We start from the raw sequence: 17,638 nt of genomic DNA on the forward strand, positions 1-17,638 counted from the left end.
GGTTACCCAAACATTGTAGCAACGTATGGCCGTGGATACACTGGTTTTGCCCCGAGTTACAGCTACCAATTCCCTGGTAAGTTCCATCTTGTTAGGCACTGTGTGCTTCTCTGCCTGCCTGCTGGGGTGAGGTAATGGACCCCCTGTTGGCTCACAAACACACATCCCACTCCCTGCCTCCCTCCTCACACACACACACACACACACACACACACACACTGTTCTCTGTCTGATCTCAGCTGGGTTCCTGAAGATGATTATGTTATATTGTAATGCCATGTCACTCTCTGTAACCCAAATGGCTTCAGTAAGGGATGAATTCCTTCCTGGCACCCACTCTCACTCACCGCATCATCACTCTGCCAGTTATTATACTGTGGAAAAATCCAATCCGCCAAATGTGATTTGATAAGGTAACATTATGCAATTATGTCACCATTCACTCTCCTCTAAAGACCTCTACAATGGGAAATGTCAGAGCTTGATTTCACGCCTTATTTCAACATGTTATGAGTGACCTGTGTCCTCTCTGCCGCCTGGCATCAGTATACCCAGCTTGGAATGTTGCCAGAGGGAGAGAGTGTCTGTCACTATGCTAGGGACTGCCATGACGAGATTCTCCACGATTATCCAGCCCGCAGGGAATTCATATACACATATACAGGAGGGGCATTCATATACACATATACAGGAGGGGCATTCATATACACATATACAGGAGGGGCATTCATATACACATATACAGGAGGGGCATTCATATACACATATACAGGAGGGGCATTCATATACACATATACAGGAGGGGCATTCATATATACATATACAGGAGGGGCATTCATATACACACATACAGGAGGGGCATTCATATACACATATACAGGAGGGGCATTCATATACACATATACAGGAGGGGCATTCATATACACATATACAGGAGGGGCATTCATATACACATATACAGGAGGGGCATTCATATACACATATACAGGAGGGGCATTCATATATACATATACAGGAGGTGCATTCATATATACATATACAGGAGGGGCATTCATATACAGGAGGGGCATTCATATACACATATACAAGAGGGGCATTCATATACACATATACAAGAGGGGCATTCATATACACATATACAGGAGGGGCATTCATATACACATATACAGGAGGGGCATTCATATATACATATACAGGAGGTGCATTCATATATACATATACAGGAGGGGCATTCATATACAGGAGGGGCATTCATATACACATATACAAGAGGGGCATTCATATACACATATACAGGAGGGGACCTAGCAGTGCTTCAGTGAATAGTTGTTTTTCTTGTGGATGGTCAATTGAATATTTGGAACCTACAGTGTCTTTCAAATAGGAGTCAGGTAATGTTTATTTAGATATGAAACACCAGTGTACTCTAGTAATGATGACAATGTAGGGGATTTGCTTTTTTTTGTTGATTTAACTTCAATTGTCTGAAATGTTACATTTTGTTTGCAGTCTGTGGCTGTTGTTCTTGGGGGCTTAGTCCCATGCTCATAAAAAGATACAAGAACCCACTGCATCTGTGAGCAGTGTCAAACGTCTTCTGAGTGTGGAGTGGAGAACATCAGTACAGTATTTCAGCAGGTTGTTGTCTCTATAGTCAGAGCATCTCGGTGTACTCCCCAGCGGCAGTGTGAATACGTGTCATATGGAGTCGCAAACAAACGTCCAAATTCAGAAGGAATATTACCGAAACAGATGAATAAAGGGAATGAATAATGAATGGGTGTAAATTGGTGAGGTGCTGGAGAAATCATCCAGCGCTGTTACTATACCAGGGGAAAGGGATTCAAACAAAGGTGTCAAACTCATTTTTCCCTGGGGGATGCATTCGGTCTTCAACCAGGTCCGGAGAGCTGCACTGAAAATGTCTTATATTTAGACCAGGTCCGGAGGGCTGCACTGAAAATGTCTTATATTTAGACCAGGTCCGGAGGGCTGCACTGAAAATGTCTTATATTTAGACCAGGTCCGGAGAGCTGCACTGAAAATGTCTTATATTTTGAACAGGTCCGGAGAGCTGCACTGAAAATGTCTTATATTTAGACCAGGTCCGGAGAGCTGCACTGAAAATGTCTTATATTTAGACCAGGTCCGGACAGCTGCACTGAAAATGTCTTATATTTAGACCAGGTCCGGAGGGCTGCACTGAAAATGTCTTATATTTAGACCAGGTCCGGAGGGCTGCACTGAAAATGTCTTATATTTAGACCAGGTCCGGAGAGCTGCACTGAAAATGTCTTATATTTAGACCAGGTCCGGATAGCTGCACTGAAAATGTCTTATATTTTGAACAGGTCCGGAGGGCTGCACTGAAAATGTCTTATATTTAGACCAGGTCCGGAGAGCTGCACTGAAAATGTCTTATATTTAGACCAGGTCCGGAGAGCTGCACTGAAAATGTCTTATATTTAGACCAGGTCCGGAGAGCTGCACTGAAAATGTCTTATATTTAGACCAGGTCCGGAGAGCTGCACTTATATTTAGTCTGCGTCAAAATTTGCAAAAATAAATCTATCTTTTTGGGAATGTTCAGTGATCTTTGACTGTGTTTCATTTCAGTGATTCTTAGCAGCTGGACAGTCAAACTGTATGAATGTAGGTCCATTATCATTACTGCACATTTTCCCTTTGGTTATAGTCATTTTAAAGTATAGTGAGTTCGTTTCCTCAACCCCACACAAAATATTCATACAAATACTCAAACCGTATGTATGACACCAGCATTAAAACATCGTTCCTCCAGGCGATTCTCTACTGTGTACACATCGGAACCTGTACGTATGTCATACTGCATGCCTTGAATTTGAGTCTTCATTACATGAATGAGAGGATGAAATGCCAAGTTAGCTTTCTCTAATCCATACAGGCCATACACATGCCTTCCATGGTGATGACATAGACAATTCTTCCTCCTCTTCCTCCCCCTCCCTCCTCCTCCTCTTCCTCCTCCCCTCCGTGTTCCTCCTCCACCTCCTCACACAGATTAAAAATCAAATGAAAAGACAAAAAGCAAGAACAAAGCCTCTAGCTGTTTCCTGTGTGGAGGGACCCCAGCAGATCTAGTGCTATCTACCGTCAGTCCAGGCCTTGGTTTGGCTAGTAAACAGGCACTGTGTTACGTTTGCCAGCCCCAGCCCTGCTTCCATGTTGGCACTAGTTAAAGGTAGAGAGGAGGTCTGATTGCTCCGAGGTTAACTTTACTGCCTTCCTTTAATCCCCTGGCGCGCTCTGTAAAATGATCTTGCCTCAGCACCAGGCACAATGTGGCCCTTTTCTTCTCCCTGTGATTTTCAGATACTGTAGTGCCAAACGACCTTGGGTGTTGGACATGTAAGGTGAAAAGCCTTTTTTCCCTCCTTGTAGCGTCGGGGGGTTTAGCATAAAGCTCACTTTGCTTGGGAGGTTAAAAATGGACTGTTGAAAGGAGAGGAGAAGCACTGCCCGCAATCCTCAGAGGGGACAGCGCTTCAGAGGAGGTCAAATGGAGGTGTGTGTGTGTGCGCGAGTGATGTCATTTTACCATGGCCTATTTTTATCTCACACTGTAATGGAGACGTGTATCTCATATTGGGATAGAACATCTGGTTCTTTCATAGAATGTTTCCTGCGTTATGGCTATTGTAAATGTGTGTGCACATTGCTAAAGCAACAATAAGGATGTTGAGACAACAGTGTTTACAATTTGTGCTGCGTGCCTTTTTGTATTTTATTTGTCCTTTTTTTCCCTCCGCTACATTCCGTCTTTGACTGTCACAGTTCTAAGAAAACAGCCATTTTAGTGCTATTCCATGATGTGGCAATAACATTTCTATTTCACTTTTTTACTGGTTGAAATGGGCCTGGTGAATATCACGACGTCTCTGTCTGTAGAGACTCTCTCTCCTCTCGCTTTCACAGCAGCCTAGCGTCTCGTTGTTATTGTCACCCCCCATTTCTGGCATCTGACGTCTCTGCTGCTGATGAGAGCTGAAGGATGCGGCGGCGCTGACGGTGAATTCCAAGGTCACAGCCTCTTAGAGCACTTCCTGTGCCATGGCTGTGTAATAAAGCTGCCTCATCCCTCGCTCCTCTCCTCCATTTACCTGGCTCTCCTTTAAGGGGGAAGGGAATTGATGCTTCACTTTTGATTAGAGCCTAATCAGTTATGCAAACGAAAAGGGGGACCGTCAAGAGGTTTAACCCCCCTCACTCTCAAACACACACACATGCAACGCCCACACATGCACACATACACACACGCCCGGGGCCCCACAGCCTGAATTTGGACAGCTACCCGCTGGGGCTAAGGGACATAGAAACCATGCAAACAAGACAAATAAAACACATTTGTTGCCCCTCTATTTCTCTGTGCTCTCCAGCCTGGCCACCAGGAGAGTGGAATACCTGCAGAGCTCTGTTTAATAACTACCAGTCTGTCTGTCTGCCACAAATCACTAGGATGGACAGAGAGGGAAAGAGAGATGAAGGGAGATGAAGGGATGGGAGAAAGAAGAAAAAGGGAAGCTGAGAGAGAGGAAGGGAGAAAGTGAGCGAGCGGGGCAGATTTGCAATCTGGCAATTCTGGCAAATGTCAGATGGGTTGGACCATTTTTTGGTTGGTGGGCTGGTTGAAATTGTCACAGAATATATTTTTTTATATAAAAATGAAACAATAAAAAAGGTGACTGGGAAAAATGGGGTTCGTACTTGGAAAAGGTCTAATTGAAAGATGTCAATGTAACTAATATGATGAAGGTATGACGTGCACTATAACTGCCAGATCTTTTTTGTTGTTCTTTTATTTTACTTTATTTGTACTTTCTTTGTGTTCCAATAAGGCGACATGGCCGGCTGCCCATCGGCCTGTTAAGATTGTTTTGGAAAGATTTTTGTGCAATTTTTTTGTTATACTAATCTATAAATAGCCTTTGGCTTATTAATGGGCTACGGCCCGGTTTTCTGATAGGCTGAGCCGAGGTCACGCAAACTCACATTCAAGGTCAACAAATGCAGCATCAACAAAGAGACTTGCTCTGACTCTGTCATCAGTTAGACAGCCAGGATCATGGATGGTAAACAACAGAAAGGAGCGTATTAAAGTAGAAAGAGCACATTCTTCATTGTCACCTCACTCAAAACTTTTTCAGAGGCTAAAATCTTGATTTGGTCAAACAGTGAAGTGCGTCATCCTCATGATTCCTGTGATGAAAGTGTCTGCCTGCCGCTGGGCCTGTGGCCTCGCTGGGGCCTGCTGCTATGATGAGCGAGCCACTCTCCTCTCCCCCCATGCATTCGAGAGAAAAATGTGTTCTGATCGTATAACATTTCAAAATGAAATAGCTGGAAAAACACAGCTTTGGAAGCTTCGTCCCTTTGTCCCTGTTGAAGAGAGGAGGGTCTCAACTTTCTGTCGTTATATTTTTATTTCTCAACTCTCAGTATTCAGCTCAATAGCACCTATTTTACAACCAAGTTATTTGATATGGCTCTGAGATATGGTGCGGAAATACTCACTGACAATTGTGAGGGCATAGGCTTCAAGGAGTAAAACAGTATGAGTCATAATACCCATAAAACCTAGCGGTCAAACAGGGAAATGGTTCCAATCGTTTTTCCACCATTCATTTTCCCATAGAGGATTTCAGAAATATGTAAAATAAGGGCTGTGTTTCATGAATGATTACCCTAGCGTGACTTTTTCAGAACCATGTAAGTCTATCTTGGACAAGGGGTCTTTTATCAATATATTTTCCTGTATTTACTCCCCAAAAATTAAATGCTAATTAGCTGCTAATGTGGCTAACATAAAGAGCTACAAATTCAATGATGATCTGGACGAGACTGCCGAATCAAGGCAAAGATAAGACTCTCTGGATTAACTCTCTAATGTTAGCATAAATTGTCAACATTTCTTTAAATGGACAATTCTGTGAACTGTCTTGTGCAAATTTTAAATTGACACAATACCTGTTAGCAAAAGTGTCAGGTAGAGATGACTGTCACGACTTCCGCTGAAGTCGGCTCCTCTCCTTGTTCGGGCGGTGTTCGGTGGTCGACGTCACCGGCTTTCTAGCCATCGCCGCTCCATTTTTCATTTATCCATTTGTTTTGTCTTGTTCCCTACACACCTGGTTTTCATTCCCCAATCACACTACATGTATTTATTCCTCTGTTCCCCCTCATGTCTTTGTGTGAGATTGTTTCGTGTATCGTGTCATGTTTGATGCGCTATTTCTGGTGTGCGTTTATTCCGTGTTTTATTTCACGAGGTATGTTTATTTGCTTGTACATATTATTGTGACTGTTTGCGAGTTTTACACTTTGGCGTATTAGCTGGAGGTTTTCGACGCAGTGGCATCCGTCTGTTGAAAAAAAGCTGTCCCAACATCTTACCACTGCCACAAACTGTTAGGGCCTTCATAAAGCTGTCCCAACATCATACCACTGCCACAAACTGTTAGGACCTACATAAAGCTGTCCCAACATCTTACCACTGCCACAAACTGTTAGGGCCTTCATAAAGCTGTCCCAACATCATACCACTGCCACAAACTGTTAGGACCTACATAAAGCTGTCCCAACATCTTACCACTGCCACAAACTGTTAGGGCCTTCATAAAGCTGTCCCAACAGCAGTCCCAACATCTTACCACTACCACAAACTGTTAGGACCTACATAAAGCTGTCCCAACATCTTACCACTGCCACAAACTGTTAGGGCCTTCATAAAGCTGTCCCAACAGCAGTCCCAACATCTTACCACTGCCACAAACTGTTAGGACCTTCATAAAGCTGTCCCAACATCTTTCCACTGCCACAAACTGTTAGGACCTTCATAAGGCTGTCCCAACATCTTACCACTGCCACAAACTGTTAGGACCTACATAAAGCTGTCCCAACATCTTACCACTGCCACAAACTGTTAGGACCTACATAAAGCTGTCCCAACATCTTTCCACTGCCACAAACTGTTAGGACCTACATAAAGCTGCCCCAAGATCTTTCCACTGATACAAACTGTTAGGACCTACATAAAGGTGTCCCAACATCATACCACTGCCACAAATTGTTAGTGTCTTCATAAAGCTGTCCCAACATCTTACCACTGCCACAAACTGTTAGTGCCTTCATAAAGCTGTCCCAACATCTTACCACTGCCACAAACTGTTAGGGCCTTCATAAAGCTGTCCCAACATCTTACCACTGCCACAAACAGTTAGGACCTACATAAAGCTGTCCCAACATCTTTCCACTGCCACAAACTGTTAGGACCTACATAAAGCTGTCCCAACATCTTACCACTGCCACAAACTGTTAGGGCCTTCATAAAGCTGTCCCAACAGCAGTCCCAACATCTTACCACTGCCACAAACTGTTAGGGCCTACATAAAGCTGTCCCAACATCTTACCACTGCCACAAACTGTTAGGACCTACAAAAAGCTGTCCCAACAGCTGTCCCAACATCTTACCACTGCCACAAACTGTTAGGGCCTACATAAAGCTGTCCCAACATCTTTCCACTGCCACAAACTGTTAGGGCCTACATAAAGCTGTCCCAATAGCAGTCCCAACACTTTACCACTGCTACACCTGGCTATCAGAGGAGCCTTGTCTGGCAGCGAAACTGATCATTCAGCCTCATTTACTGCCGTTTAAAAAAACATAGCTGATGTGGCTGACTTGCTTAAACAAATGTGGTTTCTCCTGACAATTGAGATGTACAAACTATGGAATAAGGGGACAACAAGCGGAGAAGAGGCAATCAGTAATTTTGATTAAGACATTAATGAGAGAGCTAGGACGTTTGTAGTCAATGTAACTATTTGTTTAGCACTTTTGAAATGTACAGCGACACAGTTCAGAACATGGGCCGTTCAAAACGTATTTCCCAGTCGGAGCTAGGTTTTTCCAGAATTCCCAGTTGTCTTGAAGTCAAGTTTTCTCAGTTCCGAGTTAACAGTTGTTTTGAGAGCAGCACAAATCATCCTTCATTGACAGTATGGCCAATGTTGAACGTTTATTATTTTAAACTTGGTAAAGAAACACTTAATCACAGATTTGGGACTACACAGCCACTCCACTGAATAGCCGGCTAGTGATTGTTTTGCAATACTTTCAGTTTGCCACTGTCACTGATTCCTTCCAAACCACTCATTGTTGACTTTGCGATTTCCAACTTGTTGTGTAATGTTTATGTCCAATGGCCAATGAGCACCGATACGTTTTATCTATAATTTCTCTTCATATGACAAGGATTAAAAAGGATTTGCTAGTATATTGTCGACTTGATTCATGATGATGACTGCTAGCTAAGATTTTGAAAGTATGATTTGGTCATGATCAGTCCAATCAAAGCTACTGTAGATATAACGTGATTTGACGTCATTTTATCTGTGGCCAATGACCTTGAGCCTTCTTGGATGGGCACTTCTAATGTAACTCTATGGCAGCCCCCAAGGGGCTTGAATTTGTGAGATACAGTACTGTCCCCACAAGTGACAGAACACTGAGCTAATCATGGTGCAACTCGAGAACATTACCAACCCCTACGCTGCTGATTTTCCCCTGGCTGCCCCACCACCACAGAAAGCACTGAGCTAGGCTGAAACACCTGCATTTTGGAGCTGCCTTACTCAATGTGGCTTTACTACATTTTTTGCAAACTGATATGTGACACATATTAATGCTAAAATAACATGCAAAACAGGTGGGGCTGCAAAATATCTTGAATCATGCATTCCTGCTTGGAAGTGTTAACTTATTTCTTGTCCCAGTCCACCACTGAGAGAGGGGGACAGAGATAGAAAGGGAGACAGAAGGGAGCAGGGAGAGAGGAAGGGAGGGGGGCTGTAAGGTAAGGTAAGGTAAGGTAAGGTAAGGTAAGGTAAGGTAAGGTAGGTGAGTGAGTGAGTGAGTGAGTGAGTGAGTGAGTGAGTGAGTGAGTGAGTGAGAGAGAGAGAGAGGAGAGAGAGAGAGAGAGAGAGAGGAGAGAGAGAGAGAGAGAGAGGAGAGAGGAGAGAGAGAGAGAGAGAGAGAGAGAGAGAGAGAGAGAGAGAGAGAGAGAGAGAGAGAGAGAGAGAGAGAGAGAGAGAGAGAGGAGAGAGAGAGAGAGAGAGAGAGAGAGAGAGAGAGAGAGAGAGAGAGAGAGAGAGAGAGAGAGAGCAGGCAGCTGGGCCAACTCATCCAGCAGCTCCTCAGAGAAAATCACCTCTAATTGAAAAGCCTGCTCATTAACCCAGTGGGTGTGCAGAGGAAAATGCCTTCAACGTGTCACAGGCTGGGAACAGAGAACCGCTGCGCTTTGGCTTTGAAACACACACACACACATAACGGCTGTCAATGTATATGGAAACAGCCTTAATACCACTGCTGAGACTAACACACTGGGACTGGCACAGCCATAAACAGCCCTCCCTCCCTCCATGTGTGGTAGGACCTGCCAGGGTCTCATTACCAGCAGGGCAGTGGAGCAGTATGTTACAGGTTGACTCCATTCTGGATCAAACATGGGACCTGGGCTCTCCACGGGCTATTTCTCAATTATTTTGGCCAGTCAATGTCTGCAACTGCCCTGGCTCTCTGCCTCTGGCTCTCCCTGCCTGTCCATGTAAGGTGACATTTATATCCCTGATTTGTGCTGTGAGAGGTTGTGTCCTATCATGCAAGGCAAGATCTAATAGAGGCTTTTGTGTCCATCAGACGGCCTTGTCTCTCTGTGGGCCCTCTACACTACGCCTCTTGCGCACACACACTCACACACACACACACACACACATTGAACACACACACACACACACACACACAAATACACACACACACCAAAGACAAAGGTGGAGGGCGAGAAGGAGAGGTGGAGGGAAAGGAAGATGGTAGAGAAGGAGAGGTGGAGGGAAAGGAAGATGGTAGAGAAGGAGAGGTGGAGGGAAAGGAAGATGGTAGAGAAGGAGAGGTGGAGGGAAAGGAAGATGGTAGAGAAGGAGAGGTGGAGGGAAAGGAAGATGGTAGAGAAGGAGAGGTGGAGGGAAAGGAAGATGGTAGAGAAGGAGAGGTGGAGGGAAAGGAAGATGGTAGAGAAGGAGAGGTGGAGGGAAAGGAAGATGGTAGAGAAGGAGAGGTGGAGGGAAAGGAAGATGGTAGAGAAGGAGAGGTGGAGGGAAAGGAAGATGGTAGAGAAGGAGAGGTGGAGGGAAAGGAAGATGGTAGAGAAGGAGAGGTGGAGGGAAAGGAAGATGGTAGAGAAGGAGACAGTGACAGCTTTAGACACATGTCTTTATCATCCTAGCGAGCCCCTACTGAGCCCCTGCTGTAATGTTGCTCTCCTGTCATCTTGCCCTGCTTGCTGGTAATTGCCCTCATTGTGTAGGCAGCGCTCTGGAACGACAAGGAGCATTGGGACAAGGGCCGCATCACCCCAACACACCCCAGGTGTCATCCCTGTCGCCCATGTGACGGTACTGAGCTGCCTAATTGCATGTTACACACGGTTTGTTACCTCTGAGGCAAGCGGGTAGAGAGGAGAGGGTGATGGAGGGGGTTATGCTCTGAATATGCTGTCAATGAGGAAAAGCTTCACATGCAGGGGGACCAGGGGACCAGGAGACCAAGATTAGGCCCGTTGTCTCCAATGACCCAGGCCTGATTTACACAGGTCTCAGTGGTTTTCAGACATTCTTCCAGTATGCATCCCACATTTTCCAGTTATGATGAAGACTTGATGCGGATGCAAATGTATTAACATGTTGGTAAAGTGCTATGGTATACACAGACAGTGATCTACTTAGTCTTTTTGGGAGCATGTTTGGACTCAAGTGGCTGTATAGATAGAGTGCCCCACCCTCTCGGTTTAGGAGTCGACAGCCTCTCCATACTGGCTGCATTTCAACCTATTTCTCCATTAGTTCAAAGGCTGTGTGATGTTGCCTCACACCTGGAAGGAGATAGCGGTGGGTTGTGCTCTCAAAGCACAGCCCGTCTGTCTGATGGAGAGTACAGATTAGAGGCCCCCTGTTCTGTTTTGATCTACACAGTGGACAGTGCTCTTTAGTATGTGGAGTGGTAGATGGATGGATGCGCCAATTGAGGCCTGCTATGCCTTAGTGCCTTCAGGAATAGATTGTGTGAAATGCACCATTAGCTGGATCCAGAGTCATCTGAAATATCCCTGGTGTGTATATACAGTATAATGCTTTTCTCTCCATCATATCTGTCTGTCCAAAAGCATAACAAAATGCAGTGGTACTTTTGTTAAAACAGAGATAACTTTGTGGTAGACATACACACCAGGCCAGAAATCCCTCTCCCTGAAAGTTGTTTTTATCAGCACAGGCTATTTGCTCTTCTGCACCGTCCCACTGTTAATAATAGCTGAGGATAAGTAAGCCATTTAAATAGGACTGATATATTAACACTGAGAAACCACAAGTCACATAACAAATAATATATTAACACTGAGAAACCACAAGTCACATAACAAATAATATATTAACACTGAGAAATCACAAGTCACATAACAAATAATATATTAACACTGAGAAATCACAAGTCACATAACAAATAATATATTAACACTGAGAAATCACAAGTCACATAACAAATAATATATTAACACTGAGAAACCACAAGTCACATAACAAATAATATATTAACACTGAGAAACCACAAGTCACATAACAAATAATATATTAACACTGAGAAATCACAAGTCACATAACAAATAATATATTAACACTGAGAAATCACAAGTCACATAACAAATAATATATTAACACTGAGAAATCACAAGTCACATAACAAATAATATATTAACACTGAGAAACCACAAGTCACATAACAAATAATATATTAACACTGAGAAACCACAAGTCACATAACAAATAATATATTAACACTGAGAAATCACAAGTCACATAACAAATAATATATTAACACTGAGAAATCACAAGTCACATAACAAATAATATATTAACACTGAGAAATCACAACAGTCACATAACAAATAATATATTAACACTGAGAAACCACAAGTCACATAACAAATAATATATTAACACTGAGAAATCACAAGTCACATAACAAATAATATATTAACACTGAGAAATCATAACAGTCACATAATAAATAATATATTAACACTGGGAAATCATAACAGTCACATAACAAATAATATATTAACACTGAGAAATCACAAGTCACATAACAAATAATATATTAACACTGAGAAATCATAACAGTCACATAATAAATAATGTATTAACACTGGGAAATCATAACAGTCACATAACAGATAATGTATTAACACTGGGAAATCATAACAGTCACATAATAGATAATGTATTAACACTGGGAAATCATAACAGTCACATAATAAATAATATATTAACACTGGGAAATCATAACAGTCACATAATAGATAATGTATTAACACTGGGAAATCATAACAGTCACATAATAGATAATGTATTAACACTGGGAAATCATAACAGTCACATAATAAATAATATATTAACACTGGGAAATCATAACAGTCACATAATAGATAATGTATTAACACTGGGAAATCATAACAGTCACATAATAAATAATGTATTAACACTGGGAAATCATAACAGTCACATAATAGATAATGTATTAACACTGGGAAATCATAACAGTCACATAATAGATAATGTATTAACACTGGGAAATCATAACAGTCACATAATAGATAATGTATTAACACTGGGAAATCACTGCTATGTCACACATCTGAATGGGCTGAAGAGTCGATTCTTCTTCTCTGTCAATGTAGACACATTAAGGCTCTGGATAGTGGTAGAGGTAGTGAGGGAGTTAGGCTCCAGTACTATGGCTGAATGCTGTTTGTGGCTCAGAGAGTCAGTCAGTTTTCCCCTGAGCTTGGTTCTTCCAGTGTTCAGACTGAGGCATGCCTTTGAGAAGCGCTGCACACAGAGGTCTTCTTTGAGAAGCGCTGCACACAGAGGTCTTCTTTGAGAAGCGCTGCACACAGAGGTCTTCTTTGAGAAGCGCTGCACACAGAGGTCTTCTTTGAGAAGCACATGCAGCAGCAGCGCTAATAGAGAGCGCTTTCCGTTCTGAAGGACAATGACACACATATACACACACACACACAGAGAGAGAGGAGAATGACTCACCGCTCCTTGCACCGTGCGATGAACAGATGCCAATGGAGATTGTGCTCTTTTCATATTATTCACTCTCTCCTCCATTGCTTATTTTAACACAATTCAACCTTTTTTCAGAGAGCGATTTCCTTTCTGTAGGCTTTAGAAAGCCTTATTGGATGACTGACAAGGCTGCCTTGTGAGTCACAAGGGAAAACAAAACACATATTGCAAATCCGACTCATTTCTGCCACAGCATGTCAACCCTACTGCATGTCAGTGTTTATTACAGGAGTGGAGTTTCTTTATTGATCACCTAATCTAGTCTTTCTGTGGGAGCTGAAGCAACACTCAGAGAAAAGCTCTTTAGGTTGTGTAACTCTGAAGGTTTTGTGGTAACTTTGTATTCTGCCTGAAGCAAGGGAAGGAAAAGAAATGAAAAGGTGATAGTGGCAGACAGAGAGAGTGAGGAGGAGAGGGTAAGGACTGTTGGGGTGATGAAAGGAGACAGAGAGAGTGAGGAGGAGAGGGTACGGGCTGTTGAGGTGAGGAAAGGATACAGAGAGTGAGGAGGAGAGGGTAAGGACTGTTGGGGTGATGAAAGGAGACAGAGAGAGTGAGGAGGAGAGGGTAAGGACTGTTGGGGTGAGGAAAGGAGACAAAGAGAGTGAGGAGGAGAGGGTAAGGGCTGTTGGGGTGATGAAAGGAGACAGAGAGAGTGAGGAGGAGAGGGTAAGGACTGTTGGGGTGAGGAAAGGAGACAAAGAGAGTGAGGAGGAGAGGGTAAGGACTGTTGGGGTGATGAAAGGAGACAGAGAGAGTGAGGAGGAGAGGGTAAGGACTGTTGGGGTGAGGAAAGGAGACAAAGAGAGTGAGGAGGAGAGGGTAAGGGCTGTTGGGGTGATGAAAGGAGACAGAGAGAGTGAGGAGGAGAGGGTAAGGACTGTTGAGGTGAGGAAAGGAGACAAAGAGAGTGAGGAGGAGAGGGTAAGGGCTGTTGGGGTGATGAAAGGAGACAGAGAGAATGAGGAGGAGAGGGTAAGGACTGTTGGGGTGAGGAAAGGAGACAAAGAGAGTGAGGAGGAGAGGGTAAGGGCTGTTGGGGTGATGAAAGGAGACAGAGAGAGTGAGTAGGAGAGGGTAAGGGCTGTTGGGGTGATGAAAGGAGACAGAGAGTGAGGAGGAGAGGGTAAGGGCTGTTGGGGTGAGGAAAGGAGACAGAGAGAGTGAGGAGGAGAGGGTAAGGGCTGTTGGGGTGAGGAAAGGAGACAGAGACAGAGAGAGTGAGGAGGAGAGGGTAAGGGCTGTTGGGGTGATGAAAGGAGACAGAGAGAGTGAGGAGGACAGGGTAAGGGCTGTTGGGGTGATGAAAGGAGACAGAGACAGAGAGAGTGAGGAGGAGAGGGTAAGGGCTGTTGGGGTGAGGAAAGGAGACAGAGAGTGAGGAGGAGAGGGTAAGGGCTGTTGGGGTGATGAAAGGAGACAGAGAGAGTGAGTAGGAGAGGGTAAGGGCAGTTGGGGTGATGAAAGGAGACAGAGAGAATGAGGAGGAGAGGGTAAGGACTGTTGGGGTGAGGAAAGGAGACAAAGAGAGTGAGGAGGAGAGGGTAAGGGCTGTTGGGGTGAGGAAAGGAGACAGAGAGAGTGAGGAGGAGAGGGTAAGGGCTGTTGGGGTGATGAAAGGAGACAGAGAGAGTGAGGAGGAGAGGGTAAGGGCTGTTGGGGTGATGAAAGGAGACAGAGAGAATGAGGAGGAGAGGGTAAGGGCTGTTGGGGTGAGGAAAGGAGACAGAGAGAGTGAGGAGGAGAGGGTAAGGGCTGTTGGGGTGAGGAAAGGAGACAGAGAGAATGAGGAGGAGAGGGTAAGGGCTGTTGGGGTGATGAAAGGAGACAGACAGAGAGAGTGAGGAGGAGAGGGTAAGGGCTGTTGGGGTGAGGAAAGGAGACAGAGAGTGAGGAGGAGAGGGTAAGGGCTGTTGGGGTGATGAAAGGAGACAGAGAGAGTGAGTAGGAGAGGGTAAGGGCTGTTGGGGTGATGAAAGGAGACAGAGAGTGAGGAGGAGAGGGTAAGGGCTGTTGGGGTGAGGAAAGGAGACAGAGAGAGTGAGGAGGAGAGGGTAAGGGCTGTTGGGGTGAGGAAAGGAGACAGAGACAGAGAGAGTGAGGAGGAGAGGGTAAGGGCTGTTGGGGTGATGAAAGGAGACAGAGAGAGTGAGGAGGAGAGGGTAAGGGCTGTTGGGGTGATGAAAGGAGACAGAGAGAGTGAGGAGGAGAGGGTAAGGGCTGTTGGGGTGATGAAAGGAGACAGAGAGAATGAGGAGGAGAGGGTAAGGGCTGTTGGGGTGAGGAAAGGAGACAGAGAGAGTGAGGAGGAGAGTGTAAGGGATGTTGGGGTGAGGAAAGGAGACAGAGAGAGTGAGGAGGAGAGGGTAAGGGCTGTTGGGGTGAGGAAAGAGACTGTGAGGAGGAGAGGGTAAGGGCTGGTGGGGTGAGGAAAGGAGACAGAGAGAGTGAGGAGGAGAGGGTAAGGGCTGTTGGGGTGAGGAAAGGAGACAGAGAGAGTGAGGAGGAGAGGTTAAGGGCTGTTGGGATGACGAAAGGAGACAGAGACTGAGAGAGTGAGGAGGAGAGGGTAAGGGCTGTTGGGGTGATGAAAGGAGACAGAGAGAGTGAGGAGGAGAGGGTAAGGGCTGTTGGGGTGATGAAAGGAGACAGAGAGAGTAAGGAGGAGAGGGTAAGGGCTGTTGGGGTGATGACAGAGAGAGTGAGGAGGAGAGGGTAAGGGCTGTTGGGGTGATGAAAGGAGACAGAGAGAGAGGAGGAGAGGGTAAGGGCTTTTGGGGTGAGGAAAGGAGACAGAGAGAGTGAGGAGGACAGGGTAAGGGCTGTTGGGGTGATGAAAGGAGACAGAGACAGAGAGAGTGAGGAGGAGAGGGTAAGGGCTGTTGGGGTGAGGAAAAGAGACAGAGAGAGTGAGGAGGAGAGGGTAAGGGCTGTTGGGGTGAGGAAAGGAGACAGAGAGAGTGTGGAGGAGAGGGTAAGGGCTGTTGGGGTGATGAAAGGAGACAGAGAGAGTGAGGAGGAGAGGGTAAGGGCTGTTGGGGTGATGAAAGGAGACAGAGAGAGTGAGGAGGAGAGGGTAAGGGCTGTTGGGGTGATGAAAGGAGACAGAGACAGAGAGAGTGAGGAGGAGAGGGTAAGGGCTGTTGGGGTGAGGAAAGGAGACAGAGAGAGTGAGGAGGACAGGGTAAGGGCTGTTGGGGTGATGAAAGGAGACAGAGACAGAGAGAGTGAGGAGGAGAGGGTAAGGGCTGTTGGGGTAAGGAAAGGAGACAGAGAGAGTGAGGAGGAGAGGGTAAGGGCTGTTGGGGTGATGAAAGGAGACAGAGAGAGTGAGGAGGAGAGGGTAAGGGCTGTTGGGGTGATGAAAGGAGACAGAGAGAGTGAGGAGGAGAGGGTAAGGGATGTTGGGGTGAGGAAAGGAGACAGAGAGAGTGAGGAGGAGAGGGTAAGGGCTGTTGAGGTGAGGAAAGGATACAGAGACAGAGAGAGTGAGGAGGAGAGGGTAAGGGCTGTTGGGGTGAGGAAAGGAGACAGATAGAGTGAGGAGGAGAGGGTAAGGGCTGTTGGGGTGATGAAAGGAGACAGAGAGAGTGAGGAGGAGAGGGTAAGGGCTGTTGGGGTAAGGAAAGGAGGCAGAGAGAGTGAGGAGGAGAGGGTAAGGGCTGTTGGGGTAAGGAAAGGAGACAGGGAGAGTGAGGAGGAGAGGGTAAGGGCTGTTGGGGTGATGAAAGGAGACAGAGAGAGTGAGGAGGAGAGGGTAAGGGCTGTTGGGGTGAGAATAGGAGACAGAGAGTGAGGAGTAGAGGGTAAGGGCTGTTGGGGTGATGAAAGGAGACAGAGAGAGTGAGGAGGAGAGGGTAAGGGCTGTTGGGGTGATGAAAGGAGACAGAGAGAGTGAGGAGGAGAGGGTAAGGGCTGTTGGGGTGATGAAAGGAGACAGAGAGAGTGAGGAGGAGAGGGTAAGGGCTGTTGGGGTGAGGAAAGGAGACAGAGAGAGTGAGGAGGAGAGGGTAAGGGCTGTTGGGGTGATGATAGGAGACAGAGAGAGTGAGGAGGACAGGGTAAGGGCTGTTGGGGTGATGAAAGGAGACAGAGACAGAGAGAGTGAGGAGGAGAGGGTAAGGGCTGTTGGGGTGATGAAAGAGACTGTGAGGAGGAGAGGGTAAGGGCTGTTGGGGTGAGGAAAGGAGACAGAGAGAGTGAGGAGGAGAGGGTAAGGGCTGTTGGGGTGAGGAAAGGAGACAGAGAGGGTAAGGGCTGTTGAGGTGAGGAAAGGAGACAGAGAGTGAGGAGGAGAGGGTAAGGGCTGTTGGGGTGATGAAAGGAGACAGAGAGAGTGAGGAGGAGAGGTTAAGGGCTGTTGGGGTGAGAATAGGAGACAGAGAGAGTGAGGAGGAGAGGTTAAGGGCTGTCTGGG

General features: G+C 45.7%; 1 protein-coding gene across 5 annotated transcripts in view; it reads left to right on the forward strand.

The window, feature by feature from the left end:
- Positions 1-17,638, forward strand: part of LOC106613081 (RNA-binding protein Musashi homolog 2) — a 348,890-nt gene that overhangs the window by 258,733 nt on the left and 72,519 nt on the right. For all 5 annotated transcript variants that reach the window (XM_045724689.2, XM_045724688.2, XM_045724693.2 and 2 more), the window contains exon 10: positions 2-76. In XM_045724689.2, coding sequence (XP_045580645.1) covers positions 2-76 — 75 coding nt within the window. The remainder of the gene's footprint in view (position 1; positions 77-17,638) is intronic.

Source organism: Salmo salar, chromosome 09 (genome assembly GCF_965601325.2).
Source record: "Salmo salar chromosome 09, fSalSal1, whole genome shotgun sequence".
Lineage (NCBI taxonomy): Eukaryota > Metazoa > Chordata > Actinopteri > Salmoniformes > Salmonidae > Salmo > Salmo salar.